This window comes from Mobula birostris, chromosome 24 (assembly GCF_030028105.1).
Source record: "Mobula birostris isolate sMobBir1 chromosome 24, sMobBir1.hap1, whole genome shotgun sequence".
In the NCBI taxonomy this organism is placed as follows: Eukaryota; Metazoa; Chordata; class Chondrichthyes; order Myliobatiformes; family Myliobatidae; genus Mobula; species Mobula birostris.
Genome location: NC_092393.1, coordinates 42,744,977 through 42,761,677, shown reverse-complemented (window position 1 = coordinate 42,761,677; position 16,701 = coordinate 42,744,977). Strand labels below are relative to the sequence as shown.

At 36.6% G+C, this 16,701-nt stretch overlaps 1 protein-coding gene across 4 annotated transcripts in view; it reads left to right on the top strand.

Moving 5' to 3' along the window:
- The window catches only part of tbc1d16 (TBC1 domain family, member 16), a 126,197-nt gene that overhangs the window by 65,079 nt on the left and 44,417 nt on the right, over positions 1–16,701 (top strand). For all 4 annotated transcript variants that reach the window (XM_072242706.1, XM_072242705.1, XM_072242707.1 and 1 more), the window contains exons 4-6: positions 6,383–6,592; positions 10,162–10,309; positions 16,104–16,268. In XM_072242706.1, coding sequence (XP_072098807.1) covers positions 6,383–6,592; positions 10,162–10,309; positions 16,104–16,268 — 523 coding nt within the window. The remainder of the gene's footprint in view (positions 1–6,382; positions 6,593–10,161; positions 10,310–16,103; positions 16,269–16,701) is intronic.

Here is a 16,701-nt window from a genome sequence, read left to right as displayed (position 1 = left end):
AACATCATATATAATAAGTAAAAAGGATTGTATAAAGTGGTATAAAATCACAGTATTATTTCTGAAAGATATAATCAGATGGTTTCAATATTACCTTATCTGAAGATTAAGGAATAGCAGCATGTTTGGGGAAAACCAGGAAACTTAACAGTTAGGCCTTTGGATTGGTGCTTATAAGCAGAGAGAATATAAAGAAAATGGTTACACACAACTTTGCTTTGGGGTGAAAACATTTTGCTGAAAACCAGCTATCATTGGCTACCTTCCATTTCTTACCTACTTGCTGCCCCTCAATGTCAATTTCAATTTCACATGTTTGCTAAAACTACTCAGCTCTACCTTGACTAAACCTTTCGGTTCAATTCAGTTGTGACACTAATTTTCCTATATCCAGTCTTGGAAGAGATATAATTTAAGGGTACATGGACTGGGAGAATCGTAAGACATTACAGGAATGGGTGGAAATGGAAAATTGGTAGCCAAGTGGACCATACAAAGGATAATCCATGATCTTAGCTGAATGCCATAGAAGGCTGTAGGGATCATAGGGTCAGCTATTCTTAGAACACAAGAGTGAAAGCAGGAGTAGACCTTCTGGCCTGTCAGGCTTACTCCACCATTTAATAAGATCATGACTGATATTTCACCTTGGCACCACCTTCTATCACCAACCCAGATCTCTTTAAATCCCTTGAATCTAAAATCTATTGACCTTTGTCTTAAGTATACTTTGCAGTTACTCTGAAGTTACACACAAGCTGAACAGTCTACTTGGTCTTGAGCTGAGATTGCAGTCCCATTTCCACTCTGTTATCAGGTCTCTTGATAGTGTCTATTTCATAATGTTTACACCCTGTTCAATCCTTTTCACGCAGAAGTACCACTGTTATTTGTTCTCAAACTCCCCTTACCAGTCTGCTGTGCTTCAGCCCGTATACACTGGCCCTAATCATAAACTTACTGCTGTGCAGTTAAATGGCAAATGGGAATAGGAAGCTGCAAGAACTCCTGCATCCTCAGTGATGACGGGGCAAAGCACGTGAGTGCCAAAATGAAGCTGAAGCATTTGTGGCCACGTTGACCCAGAAGTGATCAGCAGACGATCCCACTGTTACAGAAGCCAGTCTTTGGCCAGTTTGATTTATTGCATGCTGAGAGTACCTGAAACTGCAAAAGCCATAGGACCAGGTAACATTCTAGCTGCAGTACTGGAGGCCCTTGTTCCAGAACTAGGTGTGTCTCTATTGAAGCTGTTCCAGTACAGCAACAACACCTGCATTTACCCAACAATATGAAAACATTCCCCATGAACATCATGTTCACAAATAGTCATAGTCATACTTTATTGATCCCAAGGGAAATTGGTTTTCATTACAGTTGCACCATAAATAATAAATAGTAATAGAACCATAAATAGTTAAATAATAATATGTAAATTATGCCAGTAAATTATGAAATAAGTCCAGGACCAGCCTATCGGCTCAGGGTGTCTGACCCTCCAAGGGAGGAGTTGTAAAGTTTGATGGCCACAGGCAGGAATGACTTCCTATGATGCCCTGTGTTGCATCTGGGAGGAATGAGTCTCTGGCTGAATGTACTCCTGTGCCCACCCAGTACATTATGTAGTGGATGGGAGACATTGACCAAGATGGCATGCAACTTAGACAGCATCCTCTTTTCAGACACCACCGTCAGAGAGTCCAGTTCCATCCCCACAACATCACTGGCCTTACAAATGAGTTTGTTGATTCTGTTGGTGTCTGCTACCCTCAGCCTGCTGCCCCAGCACACAACAGCAAACATGATAGCACTGGCCACCACAGACTCGTAAAGAGTAATTACTTCCAAAGTAATCTTCTCTCAGTCATCAGCTGATGATGGATTACCTGCTTGTTAATACCTAGCGTAGGTTTTGCCAGGACCACTTGGCTCCAGAACTCATCTCAGCCTTGGTTCAAATGTGGATCAAAGTGTTGCATTCCTAGAATAAATGTGAGAGAGACCAGCCATCTCTCTAGGACAGAATTTGATTGTATATTACATCAAGATTCCCTGATAAAACTCAAGTGAGATTGTATCAAGGCGCAACCCTTGAATGGGAGGTCACTTTCACACAATGGAAAATGGTTGTGGTTGCTGCTAGTAATTATCCCAGAGTCAATACATTAGGGACGGAATTCTTCAGGGCTACAGACTCAATGTGTTCAACTACTTCATCAATGATCTTCCTTCCATTACAAGGCCAGAGGTACAGGTGCTCACTGATGATTGTGCAATGTTCAATTCTATTCAAGCCTCCTTAACAAATGAAGCAATCTACTACTATATATAGCAAAATCCACAAAGCATTCAGGGATGGGCTGCTAAATGACAGGCAAAATAGACTCCACAAAGTACAGTGCATGAACAAGCCCTTTGTTTAATACAGCTCCAAGGTTCCTGGGACACCAGGATTGATTCTAACTTTGGGTCAGTCTGTGTGAAATTTGTACTTACTCCTCAGGACGAATTTTTTTTCTGGTTGCCCTCCTACATCTCAATGTGCTGGTAGACTAATTGGTGAATGTAAATTGTTCCCTGGTGCAATTAATTGGCAAAAGGAAAATCAGAAGGGGAAATTGCTGAGCATTTTGAGAGTGAATAAATTGCCAAGCTGCAGAGGGGAATTAGACTGATGCTCTGCTTGACCTGGCATGGACTTCGTAGGCTAAGTGGTACTGTAGTAAGTAAGTGATTATCAACAGATGGAGGTAAATAAAAATCCTTGACCATGGAATGATTGCTGGTACCAGAGGGGGTGGTTTGAGTATCTCAGAAACTGCTATCTCCTGGGATTTTCACACTTGACAGTCTCTAGAGTTTATACAAATGGTGTGAGACACAAATAAACATCCAGTGATTGGCTGTTTTGTGGATGAAAATGCCTTGTTAATGAGAGAGATCGGAAAATAATGGCTAGACTGGTTCAAACTGACAAGACGGTGACAGTAACTCAAATAACCAAGAATTACAACAGTGATGTGCTGAAAAGCATCTCAAAGTACAACACATCAAACCTTGAAGTGGATGGGCTACAGCAGAAGACCATGACATCCACTCAGCGGCCATTTTATTAGGTATAGAAGGTACCTAATAAAGTGGCCACTTGGTGTTTATTCAAGTATCTTTTTTCACTGGAAGCTTACAAAGCATATATTTCATTACTTGTCAACAGCATACTTAAAGAAATATTCCCAAGGTATCAAGAGAGAACTACTGAGGAAACTTCTCTGCTGTATGATTCCATCTGTTTATTAACAAGCTATTATGGGTTTTCTCATCACATGTGAAGGAAACTGTTATGTTGCACAACATACCCTTACTATTATTGAATTACCCTAAGGCAAAATTCTGGTGACAAAGCTTCCAATCTCAGATTGTGACTTTACAATGATAAACTGACAAGGCAATGTTGAAATTAGTGTACATCCTGGTTTCTGCAAATTTGTTTACAATAATTTAAACAATGAATACTGCTCTGAATATAGGAGGGAAATACCTTTTATATCTATATTATGTGATTGCCTAATGGTTGACAATTACTGAATTATAGTTTGAGAACTCTTAATCTTTCAGTTTCTCCCCCTTCCTATTCCCCCTTCCAAGTTATCTAGTAACCAATATGCACAAATTTTTCCAGAGTGACTTTGCTTGATTTTGTACTTGGCTTGTAAGAGCTATGTGGGGGCGGGGAGGAGAAAAAAGCCTTTTGTATAATATCCTGTAACTTCCATTCTGTATCTTTCACTTGTGATGACTCATGATCAGGAACTAGGCATGTGGCATTGTGTCGGTGAGCCAGTGTTGCAGTAAAATACAAAAAGTCGCAAGTTATCTGAAAATCAGCATATGTTTTTTACAGTAACCCATACTCTTGCTGATATTCTTTCATTTCATTGAATACTCATCCACACACTAGCCATATTTATACTAATTGAATATATACAGTATCCAGTCATGAATGAATACCATGAAATATTAAGCTGCTCATGCTCACTGCAGTCATGCATGGTAAACACTAACTTCTGTGGGTACTCCATTCTCAGTTTACTGTTGTATCAGTTTAATGTCCTTGGCAAAGCTTTGCATGCATAAATGTCTAGAACAAGCCTGCCCACATGGGCAAAAGAAAAAGTGCTTAACACTGGTTCTAAACAGCACCCAGTGTTCAGAAATAGACATTCAAAAGCTATTTAAAGAAAATTAGTTAAACTCTTTCAATTTCTTAGGATCTACTGTTTATTAACATTTGACTCAAAGTACTTTTTAAAATTGTAAAATGCTTAATATTTTTACCTGGTTGGCAAACATTATTTCCCATTGAAATGAATGGATTCATTGTTCCTGTGTCAGTTCTAGTACTTAGTCCTAAGGAATTGTAATGGGTTTTCAGAAGATCGCACTTGAGCAGCTCAATGTTCTTTTTAAGATTTGATTTGTGCCAAATGCAATCACTGCACCTTTTTTAGGTTAGAAATCTAGCTCCTATTAATACAAGGAATGTCATGATGAGTCTATGTTATTAAAATAGGTGGTGGTGTGGATGTTGAAGTTTAATTAAAACTTACAGAGAGCTGTTGATCAGCTAGATGTAGGCCAAGGATTGGCAAGTGGATTTCAATTCAGATAAATGTGAGGTATTGCATTTTGTGAGGTTAGACCAGGGTGGGACTTACACAGTGAATGGTAGGGCCCTTGAGACAGGGGAACAGAGGGTGCCTTCATCAGTCAGGACATTGAATATAGGAGTTGCGAAGTTATGCTGCAGTTAAATAAGATATTGGTGAGGAGTATTGTGTACAGTTTTGGTTACCTTGTTATAGGAAAGATTTTATTAAACTTGAAAGAATATAGAAAAGATTTCCCAGATGTTCCCTGGACCTTGGAGCCTGAGTTACATTGGGAGACGACATAGACTAGGACTTTATCCCCTGGAAGATTGAGGTACATAAGTTCATGAAGGGCATAGACAAGGTGAAGGCACATAGTCTTTTTCCCACGGTGAGGGTGCTGAAAACAAGAGGGCATATGTTTAAAATCAGAGGTGAGAAATTTCAAGGGCCATCATGGGCAACCTTTTCATGTAAAGGGTGGTGTGAATTTGTACTGAGCACTAGAAACCGTGGTTGAGCACGTTGGCAACATTTAAAAACCATCTAGATAAGTACATGGATAGGAGAGATTTAGAGGGCTATGAGCCAAACACAGGCAGATGGGACTAGCATGCTGGGCAACACAATCAGCATGGACATGCTGAGCTAAAGAATCTGTTTCAATGCTGTTTGACTCTATGACTCCTGTGTTAGAGCAGTCATGAAATGGCTGATGAAGAACAGCCAGTGAACTCCTGAACCAGAGTTTGTAGGGGAATTACAAACTCTGGCATTTAGAGCAAGAAAATTGCCACTCTGAAATTCCAAGATTTCTCAAAGTTCTAGTCCAATGAGAAAAGCTATGCAGATGCCCAAATATGTGAATCTTTCCTGCAGGAAGCTCAATTGCTGATCTCTTCTCTTCATTAGTGACCATATCAATGTAAGGAACTTAACGCATGATTTGCAGCAATGAGTAATTGCAGCAGCAGTCTTAAATTCTGTTTGCAAATTCTTTGACTTTATTTTCTTTACTAATTTTAAGGTAACCTATTGGAGCTTTGGGAGGGTGGTGGTGGGTGTTGGAGAGGCGGTTCACGTATTTATTATTATTCATTTTTTTTGCACCATATTTTAATAAACTTACTAATGTGTTGCACTGGAATGTTTTAGTGTGGAATATGAATGTTGGGTGTAACCTCTGATTCTACAATTCTACTTATAAACATGTCTTCAGATCAAACATAATTTTGTTTTGTTAGGGAAAAAATATTTTTGAGTGCATGTTCCTATAGGTTTTGGAGGTTTCATCTGTTTTAAGCTGCAAGTTATTAATAACTTGGTAAAGAGTTTTTACTAAATAGGACTGCTGCACCCATCATTGAAAGGGGTGATATTCATTTGAACCTGAGGAATGATGCTAGTCATCTAATAATATTCAATCTGTTTTGTTGAGATATAATATCTTTCAATGTACTCACTCTGGATGATTGAGATCTTCTTGGATTATTTTTTAATGAGGTTTGACCATAATAAGAATAACTGTTGAAATTATTAATTTTAATTAGTAGTATATAGATTACTGATAGCTAACTTGACTATTAGTTAAAATGCTTTGCATAAAGTAATTTTTGAATAGTAAATTTACAATAATTATTTTGCCTGTTGCTGTTTCTCAACTAAACACTGCAATTTTACTGAAGAAAATATTCTTTAATAATCACTTTTTCCCCTTTTTCCTCATTATACAGAGAGATGTGCGAAGAACATATGGCTCATTTGGCGAGCTCCATCTCAGACCACTCCTCTGATGCAGGGTACACTTTGCAGTTTTCTGAGAATTGCACACAACCGCATAACACAAAATGGGAAGAGCAGCAGAAGGTGTTGGCACTTGAGCAACTCTATGGTGTTTTTAGAGTTGATTTGAGCCAAATGCGATCACTGCGCCTTTTTTTCAGGTTAGAAATCTAGCTCCCATTAATATAAGGAATTTCTCCATTTATTATTTTTTTCTCTCTTTTTCTCCCATATGAATATTTCATCTCTAAAGAGAAGCTCAAAACAGTTTAACCAAAAGATGCTCTCTATAATCCTGTTTGGATTGTTACCTGGAATAACTCCAACATGCTCTGTGGGCCTAATTGGCAGTTCTGATAAGGAAGATACTACTGCCTGTGCTGCATGAAGGTGTGGTAAAGCCTGCATTTTGAAACCTATTGTAATGTATGTGTTATCATGTCATTAATAGATGCTGCTTGCTTAATCCTTCAGCTGTTGAAGTAGTACTAGGAGAATTGTTATGTTTGTTCCTTCATGTTAAATTGATCCAGAACTCATGCTGGCAGTTGATTCTTAATTCTTCTTTTGGAATAGATTGTATTCTTGTCAGTATTTATATTTAGAGATGCTTCCTTGAGATTAACAATAATGATAAATAATGACTTGGAATTTATTTTTTTCCATTGGAATAGATGCACTATATATGATTAGCTTTGTTTTGGAAATGGACCGCATCAGGAACAAAGAGTATTGTTTACTAAATACATGAATAAAAATCATTATCTTTTACTTAATGATTTCCCCTTCGATTGAACTCATTATATATGGAACCCTGTGACAGAACTCTGAAGACTTCCTTGTATGTGGGACAGACTTACTGGAATAACAATAATATAATTATTTAATTATTGTTTCATTTATATTTGTTAATGTCTTTATTTCCTATCATAAAAGAGAATCAGAATCTGATGCAATATGTGATACAAATGAATAATAAGTAAATAATTTTCACATTCTAAATTTTTATGACTGCACTTCGGGATTCATCAATTTCTTCTCTTTTATGTTTTCTAAAAAGAAAGGATAATTGACCTTCACTGGGCCTATTTTGGCTAAACAACAATTAAAAACAGATAATAATAATCAAAAGCAGACAGAGGCTATTTTATAACAATTTGTAACAGATGAATAAAGCCTGTACTCATTGAGAAGGGCTTCACTAAAGTTAGTAAAGTAGTTAATATACTTTCAATTTCTCATCTCTTTGAAGACCCAAAACAATATTGAAATTCATACAATGATATGCATTCTATTTAGCTGATAAATTCTGGGAGTTACCTGCCATTGAAAGTTAAGTTTTGCAGATACTACTTAGTAATTCATTACCACTTTAGAGTATTTTGTTGATGTATAAATTAAATCGGGCCATGTCCACATAGTTTACTACTTTTTGCCTAATGCATGAACTAAAAACAAGTAATTTTGAGTTTGTGATATCAGTGGAAATGAACCAACAGGATGCAGTTATTATCACTAAGGAGGCAGGGTGAAGGGTGTCACCCAAACTTGAGTGATTCACTGGTAATCTTTAGTAGAAACAGTTGCTCAGTTGGATACAGCTTATTTTCTACCATAACAAATTGAAATATCTTTGAGATGAAAATAATTAGAGTAATTGAAGTATTAATTCTTGTAATTATTTAATCATTTTAGGTGGAGTTAAATAAATCATTTAACCCAGAAATTGGGTATTGTAATACTAAAATATATATATTGATATGAATTTGACAATTGAATGATTTGGAAAAGGTTACTTTATGCAATTTTGATGTATTAAATGCCAGCTTGAGGAAATGTCAACTCTGGCTTTGAAGGAAAGCATTGATGTGTTTTTTTTAATTGCTTTCTTCCTTTATTCTTGTTTTGCTTACTTTGCATACCCCTTGTGACACTGGAATGCATTAACATCTAATTATAATGGTCTTCCTGCTGATGCACAAGATGATAAGAATATGAAAGTGGCCTTCTGATAACACCATAGTTCTATGGAATTACTGTCATGCTGTTTTATGAATTAATGCCATTCAGCACCTAGTGTTCTTTGTAGTTTTTAAAATGTACAAGTTCTGTATTTTCACAGTAAATAGTTTAGTTTATCTTTTCTGACCATGAGTGCTAAAAATAGTCTTCAGTTCCCCAAAGAACTTGCAGGAGTCCCAGTTATCTAGCAGCTTTGGCATTATGTTATTAGATGATGTACATTTCCTGCTTCATGTTAAATTCATACTTTTGGTTCATTGTGATTGCAAGTGATACTGCTTTCACTCTCTATTTTGGGGGATGGAAAAAGAAAGCATTTAAAATACAGCTTTTTATAGGAGAATTGAAAATCATAGTAAAATAGAGAATGAATAAGAAACAACCAAATACTTTATTCTAAAAATAAAGCATTTAATTATTCATTTAGTATAGTTACTATTTCAGTCTATGAGGGCTAAAAAATCGCAAAACAAAAGTGAATTCCTGAGATTTTATCTCCAACATAATACAAAAGTGACACCCATGTACGTTAATGAAACTGAAAGATCATATTTCATTTAAAGGAATATACTTAACTAAAATGCATAATGCACCATTTCAAATATTTCAAAGTCTCTGCAAATATCATCAACACTTTGCTTTAAATGTTCAGTAATTGTAGGAAAATGCATTTAAATGCTTTTTCATTTTAAAGTAGAAGTTTGGATTGCAACAGTCTCTGTAATTGCCTCTAGAGTGCAAATTTCATTTCTTCAAGTACATCATTAGTCTACTTGGTTTCATGTGACTGTGTTATAAAGAAAGTAAAGATTACATAGTATGCTTCTCAATCAATAAACACTTTCACTGCTCTGTCACTTTGTAGTTGGTACTTCAGAGTAGTTACCTATCTGAATACTGTAGAAGTAATGAAAGGAAAGGTTAGATTTCCTCTTAAGTATAGGAGTACCTGAATAACAAGACACTCTTAATGGATTGCAAAAACATTTTCCTGTAAAAGTGTTTCTTGAATAGTACAGCATTTTGCTAAGCTACTTATAATCCATTTGACAAAAACTGCATGTCAAACATTCTTCTCGCCCCGTTCGAGCTTTTCTTTGTATTATGTGTGATTATCTGAATTTCTTATGCACGACATTGTAGCAGTGTTGCCGATTTGGTTTATATCTTTGCACATTCAAATTCATTTTGTTCTGTATGAGATAGTATATTGAATATTATGATGCATAAGTAGTACATTTAAAAGCAGAAATACCTAGAAGCCTTCGGTCTTTAGGTCTTTGTAGATTGCACTTCTATAAAGTTTATAAGCCCAAATATTCGTGTTCAGCTTTCACCACCAGCATTCAGTGATATGCTGCACATTTCCAAGTTATTATACCGTATTTTGTTTTTCCAATAAATACAGAATTTTGTTTTATATCATACAATGTATTCTGCCAGTAGGACATTGGTTATCCAGCATAGAATTATACTTGAAAATATTATTTTGTTCTTAATGGATCTAAAGGCAATTCCCCTCCATAAATTTCCATCTTGTAAATTGTGAAGTCCGACTAGCTTCCACATCAGGTTTTGACATCTCAGTCCATTCAAATGATCATCTCTTAACTTAAAAATGAATGCACACACGTAGCTGAAGAGAAATCTAATAGAGGGAGTTACAGAAACTACGTAATATTATGTATCTTAAATGTATTTTTCTTAGTGATGAAGCATGCACGTGCGGACAACTTGTCATCGCGAGCCGAGAAAGCCAGTACAAGATCTTCCACTTCCACCGTGGTGGACTTGATAAACTCAGTGAAGTTTTTCAACAATGGAAATATTGCACTGAGACTCATCAAAAGGACCAGGTACATTATTAAATACAGCAGATTGAGCTTAGCACCATCCGAGACAGTCTGAGATAGTTTTGATACTTTTCCGGCTTCACAAGTTATTTACCACGTGTCACATTGTAATGTAAAAATGTGAAAATAGGTTCCAAACTAATTGTATTTAGATTACCATGATGCTTTCATAGTCAAGGATATTTTGCTATGGGAAAAAGTGCTTTTAAAGTTGCAAGAAAGGTTCTTTTATTTTCTTCTGTTTTAAATGTTTTTTTGATCTTTTAGAAATATTAGAAAGTCAGTTTTGTTAAGCTGAATTGCAGTACATTTTGGGATGCATGAGCATTTGGAAAAAATCAATTAGCAGTTTCTTTACAGCCAGCTTTTACACAAATTGGTAACAGACCATGATCAGTCAGTATATCTCTGGCAGTAATTGTTTTCAGAGCAGTTTGTCCTATACACAGTGACCCTTGTGAATGGACTGTGGGTGAAAAGGGGTCTGGTTTGTAAGGACAATGGGGATATTGTTGGCATTGAGATTCTTCCGAACTCAATTTCCCAGCCCCCACTCATTGTCCATTTTGAAACTGGAATGTGAAAATATAAATTAAGTATATTTATATTTGAGATACTTCCCAAGTCTCCTGTTCTGCAGATCATTCTTGAGACTCAGATATAGGTAATTAGATGTGAGTATTGACTTGCGATTTGCAACACAACAGAGAAAATTATAAAATTATCAATTCATGAAAATGTTCAACTGGTCAAACGGCATCCATTGAGGGAGGTTAATAATCTTTTATCAGAACTTGGGAAAGTTAGAAATCTAGTATGTAGGAGCAGGTAGGGAATGCAGAGATATAGACTGTGTGCTAGCAAATTGGATTAGTTACCATTAGCATCATGCTTGGCACAGACACTATGGCCTATTCATTTGCTATACAGTCTGTTTTCTAAATTTAGAGATTATTTTAATTTGTATTGTTACTAAAACCCTATGCACAATCCCATGCTTTTCACAGATTATTTTTTGATTAAATCATTTAATTTAACTTGGCTCATTTTAAAAAGGAAGATCTCCAAAGAGAAGATTCTTTTCAACATGAGCAGCAACAGCAAGGATCAATGCATAGGACAGATCATTATTTTAAACTCTGGGAATCTTGAAAATACTGACTTAATTTCCAACATATTGTGCACTTCTCCCTATTTTCATCATCCAGAGAAATGTAGTTACAGTGGGGGAGGATCATCAACCGGCAAGGGAGAAGCAAGAAGGAAATAATTTACTAGATGCTATTTTTTGCAGAAATAAGAGAGATACAATGCTCCTTCTGTTAAGAAAACCTCTGATTATTACTGAATGGAAATAAAAACTGAATAATGTGTTGGGCCCGTGTTTAAATGGTCTTTAATAGCCTGTGCTGTTAAAACTATTTGAAAACTGACTGCATCCATTCGACAAATTGATACTCATTTCTGATTTGAGAAGCTCTGTTATATTCACGTCTTTAATGCTCTCAAAATGTCCACGGGTCTGCAAGATAGTAATAGGATGCTTGAATTCTAATTAATTTCTTTTCAGCGCAGTTGGAATCCTAAACCTCTGCATCATTAGCATAAGTAACCACTAGATAGAATACAACTGCATTTAAGATCTGTCACTGGGGGCTCTGCTGCAGAGAGTCCTGAATAGGTCACAGCACAACTCAAACAGGCTCTACTTTCCTACACGGATGACATCAAACTGCATAGAATGCTTTACAGCCCAAAGACTACTTTTGGTTAACCTTTGAGTAGCATTCTTTTATACCCAGCCTCTGTGAAGTCCCTGTCAGAAAATATTGGAAATACTCAACAGGATTAAGCATATCAAGTGGTTAGAAAAAATATTCTAGATCTAGGCCAATGACATTTATTCAGAATTGGTAATAGTAACAAATATAACAATTGGAAATAATTAAGAAGATGTGTAGCTCGGGTGGTTGATGGCTGGGTTGAGTTGACCTCCAATCTTGGCAATTTACTTGCAAACATTTCATCACCATGCGAAGAGACATCGTCAGGTCGCTGTTGATTGTGATGTGTGCTGTGAATGCTTGGCCTTGATATAATTTTCCATTCAACTGATTCGATGTCATTTTGGAAACTCAATTGTGTTGTGGGGAAGAAATCTGGATCACTGATTGCCTGTGTGGTGAACTTCATGTGTTGTGGTCAGGAATTTTGCCTGCATTAGCTCATAAATGGGATGGAGATCAGCAGTTCAAATGACATCGAATCAGCTGATTGAAGAGTATATGAGAGTATATAAAAGGACACACCACAATCAACAGCGCACTGGCTGTATCTCCTTGCATGGTGACAAAATGTTTGCAATTAAATTGCCGAGATCAGAGAACAACTCAACCCAAGTATACAGCAACAGTATTTAAGTGCTGCAGAGGAAGGGAAGGAGAGCAAAAGAGGGAAAGATCTGATGGTGGAAGACAGCGTAGATGCCTGGCAAAAGGATAACATTGGTAGGAAAAAGACAATGGCAATGAGACCAATAAAGAACATAAGTTCAGGGTGTGTAAATGGATAGAAAAGAATGATTATTAACTGTTGTCATTAAATAGTTACTACTTACAATTATTGACCGTGTTGTTTGCAAGCTGACTTAATTGAAAAATCAGATCCTTTTTGCCCAGGCTCATGTTGGCACCGTTTGTAATGGTCTCGGTAACAAGACAGAAAGGTGCAGGCGAGATGGAGAGCTGAAGTGACAGATCACTCGAAAAATGGGGTTGTGTTTGTAGACTGAAGGGGATATTAAACGATGTGATCGCCCAAACTGTGCTTAGTCTCCCCATATGTTTTTGTGTACACTCCTGACTATAGAGTATAATGACATTATTTCTGCCCACCCTCTTGTGAGGATTCTCATCCGTTTTCCTAATTTTCCTTTGTCATCTGTTCTGACAAGATCATTTTTCTTACCGGTGCCTCTTAATTGAGGATTTGCTTCTACTGTGGTTTACTTTGAAGACAAGCATGTAAATATTTGAGGGTATTTTAAAGTTAACTGCATCATTTTGTATGTGGACCCCAGTCAAACAGGACATTTCAGAGGAAATGGTTTTGGAATAAATGCTTGTTTAGTTTGGCTAAAATGCTTAGCCGAAAACTGGATTGTTTTCCTGATGCTGATAAATCCTAGAGTCATTTTCACATTTTTGTAAGTGTAGGAAAGAAAATTTGGCTTTTTAGTCCCAAACACTGAATGAACGTGTTAGGCTCTTCAGTCAGGTTGGTAGGATTCACATTCACTACACAAGTGACAATCAGAAAACTTAGATTTAAAATTAGAACTTGCAGATATGGTGAAACAAAATAGCAATCACTTTCAAGGGGGCAAAGAAATTGGCGGGGAAGGTAGAAAAAAAGTTGTTTAACAAATTGAGAAACTTTTTATTGTCCCTATTTGTTAGTGTTTTATAGGTTGAAGTATATTTGTTGTGCTCATAGTCTGAATACAACATTCATACCAGAATAAGTTGAGGCATTTTATCAACACCAGGTCAAGGTATCTTGTTGACTTATCTATTCAAGAGTTTTCAAATTTTGCAGGAAATCCAGAATGTTTTCTTTAAAGAAAATGGAGTAAATATTGGAGCCAACAAATTCACCCATTAAATGTCAGTCCATATTGGCTTGTAGAAGGTGTACTTTTACACTGGAATTGATTAAAACAGTTTTTCTTTCCTTCCTTTCTCCACCTCTTTAAGCTGTTCTATCAAACAGCTTTAACAAACTGTGAAACCTCACCAAATGCCGATAACTAAGTTCACATTATTTAAGGCAGAGAGTTAGACTTGGGGCATCTTGGTTAGCTGTCTGATGCTATTGCTCTCTAATTTAATTTGCATTTTGCTAATTGATTTTAGGAGTGCAATCACTGAGTGTTAAAACACACCATATTAATTTAGTGTTTTGTGAAATCCCTTTGGCCTGAATTATAGCCTGGACCATCTGTGGCTTTATGGAGACCTATTTAAATACATTCTGTAAAAGTGTTTCCCTATTCCATTCCAGTTAAATGTATTAATGTTTGGACATTATGCTTTTTGTTAATCATGTATTAATTTCTAATTTGCCAGATCATTTGCTATGGTAGCCATGTTTTTTTTTGTTTGGTTCGAAGTAGCTGAGTGTACTTTAGGTTGGCAAGAGTTTGTAAATGGTGAATTCTCACCATCTCAGCTGTGCAGTTTATAGCTGAGGCCAAGTAGAGCCCTGGCATTTACTAGCAGGAAGGAAATGTGGGAACACCACCATACGAGACATTTCTACGCATCTTTCTTTTGAAAAATAGTGTGCAAATCAAGGCAATCTGCATCTTTTCAGTATCTTTTATGGTCAATTTGCTTGACCACTCCAGATTGCCAAAAAGCAGATATCTTACACGTGGAGCTCCAAGGGAGTACATGGAATTAGGGAGTCTGTGCTTTATATCAGTGACTGTCATAAAACTCAAGAAACAATGGAATGATCAGAGCATGGGTGGGTGCTAACTCTACCACTTTGCGCTGCAATCCGCAGGAATTAAAAATTAGTCTCCTAGATTATGCCGTGAACACCCCAGGAGATAAACTGTAAGATAATTAAATAAAAACTGATATATTTTCATTCTTTGAAATCTTTGATCAGCCAAAAATTTTGAGGAGTGAAAGGTCAATTGGAAGTAACATGATGAACTCTCATGACCATCACTTACCATGACCAACCAGAGTAAACAACACAAAAGTATCTATCCCTTCATCAGTCAAAGCTCACAGTACATTGTTAAAACAAGAAAGGAAGTGTGCTTTCTTTTGATCTAAATTCTCAGCTCCTTAATGCCCTTCCTTGTCGTGATGCCATGATTTGCCTGGAGGGACCAAAAGGAGTGATTGCTAAAATACTCAGTTATTGCATATTGTAAAGGATATTTAATAGATGTTCATAACAGAGCTTATCAGTATGAACTACATAGTTTGAATCCAGCAGACCAGGAAAGAAGTTAGTAAATTTGCTTGGCTGGTTGACTACCAAATGTACAACATGGAATTGATGATGCAAAAGTCAAACTAAGCTGATATGTTTCACAGATTTTTGATCTTTGAAGTGAAATTAACCTACTATTGAGAGCAAGGCTATCTTTGAGAATATTACATTGAAGGTTATATATAACTAAATCAGCTTGTTGATTTACCATTGACCTTATCTATTGGTGTTACCTTTAAGCCTTTAGGAGGGTGGGGAAAAAAGACACACTAATAGATAGCAACTTTTGCACATAGTTGTGACAGGTTTCACTGTGCTCATCAATCCTTACCATGTGATTGTATAGGGGCATTAAGAATCAGCTGCTTTACTGGAATCAAATTTGTTTGAACTGGTTGAAATTAGTACTGACTTAAAATAATTAACTTCCCAAATAAGGAATAAAATTAATTCACTCACCATAGAATTTGAATTGGAGCCTCAGAATCCACTAGTCAGTAGACCAGCTAAGAGCAGCAGCTTCTAACCTGATTGAATTTGTTAATGAAAGTAATATTTCTGATTTGTGCATCTTACTCTTATAGAGTAGTTCTATTGCAGTTTTGTTTAGTGTTGCGCACTTGCGGGCTGTCCCCAGCACATCCTTGGGTTGCGTTGATTGACGCGAATGACACATTTCACTGTATGTTTCAATGCACATCTGATAAATAAATGAATCTAGATATGCTTGTTGCAGAATGAAAACATTTTTTACACCTGTACACTAAACTCATATCGCCTCCAGGTGTCTGATGTAAAGGCTTGTATGCAGTTCTCAATAAAGCGCCCAAACCTTCCGTCAACTGAAACTCATCCTGAGGAAAACATGTATAAACGGTTGGATGTCACTATTTGGCTGAACCACCTGAATGAAATTGGCCAGATGGAAGAGGAATACAAACTCCGCAAGGTTTGTGAAAAGCTTAATAATTAAGTTTACTCATTGGGAAACACCTTTGGGCTATTAACGATGTCCCTGAAGTGCCTGTGTGATTTTGTTGGGATATCAACAAAGAAGCTGGATATGACCATCTTATTTCACACAGGAAAGGAGGAGGGAAAAACCCAAGCTGCTTATTACTTTCATAGAAATCAATTCTGTGGAAGCTTGGGCAGAGGCCAAGAGTTAATTTGAAAATGAATTGTAAAATGAGCTTAGACATCTCAACAAGATGAATTCAATACTAATCACAAGAAAACAAAATGCCTAGACAGTGTCAAATAGCTACTAGAAGTCCCTTAGAATGACATTTAGTGTTTTTCTGTACCTTTTGATTGATCTTTTGCCATTCCTTGTTCTATCCATGTTTGCTGGCTCTGCTCCTCCCCTCACCTTTTCCTTC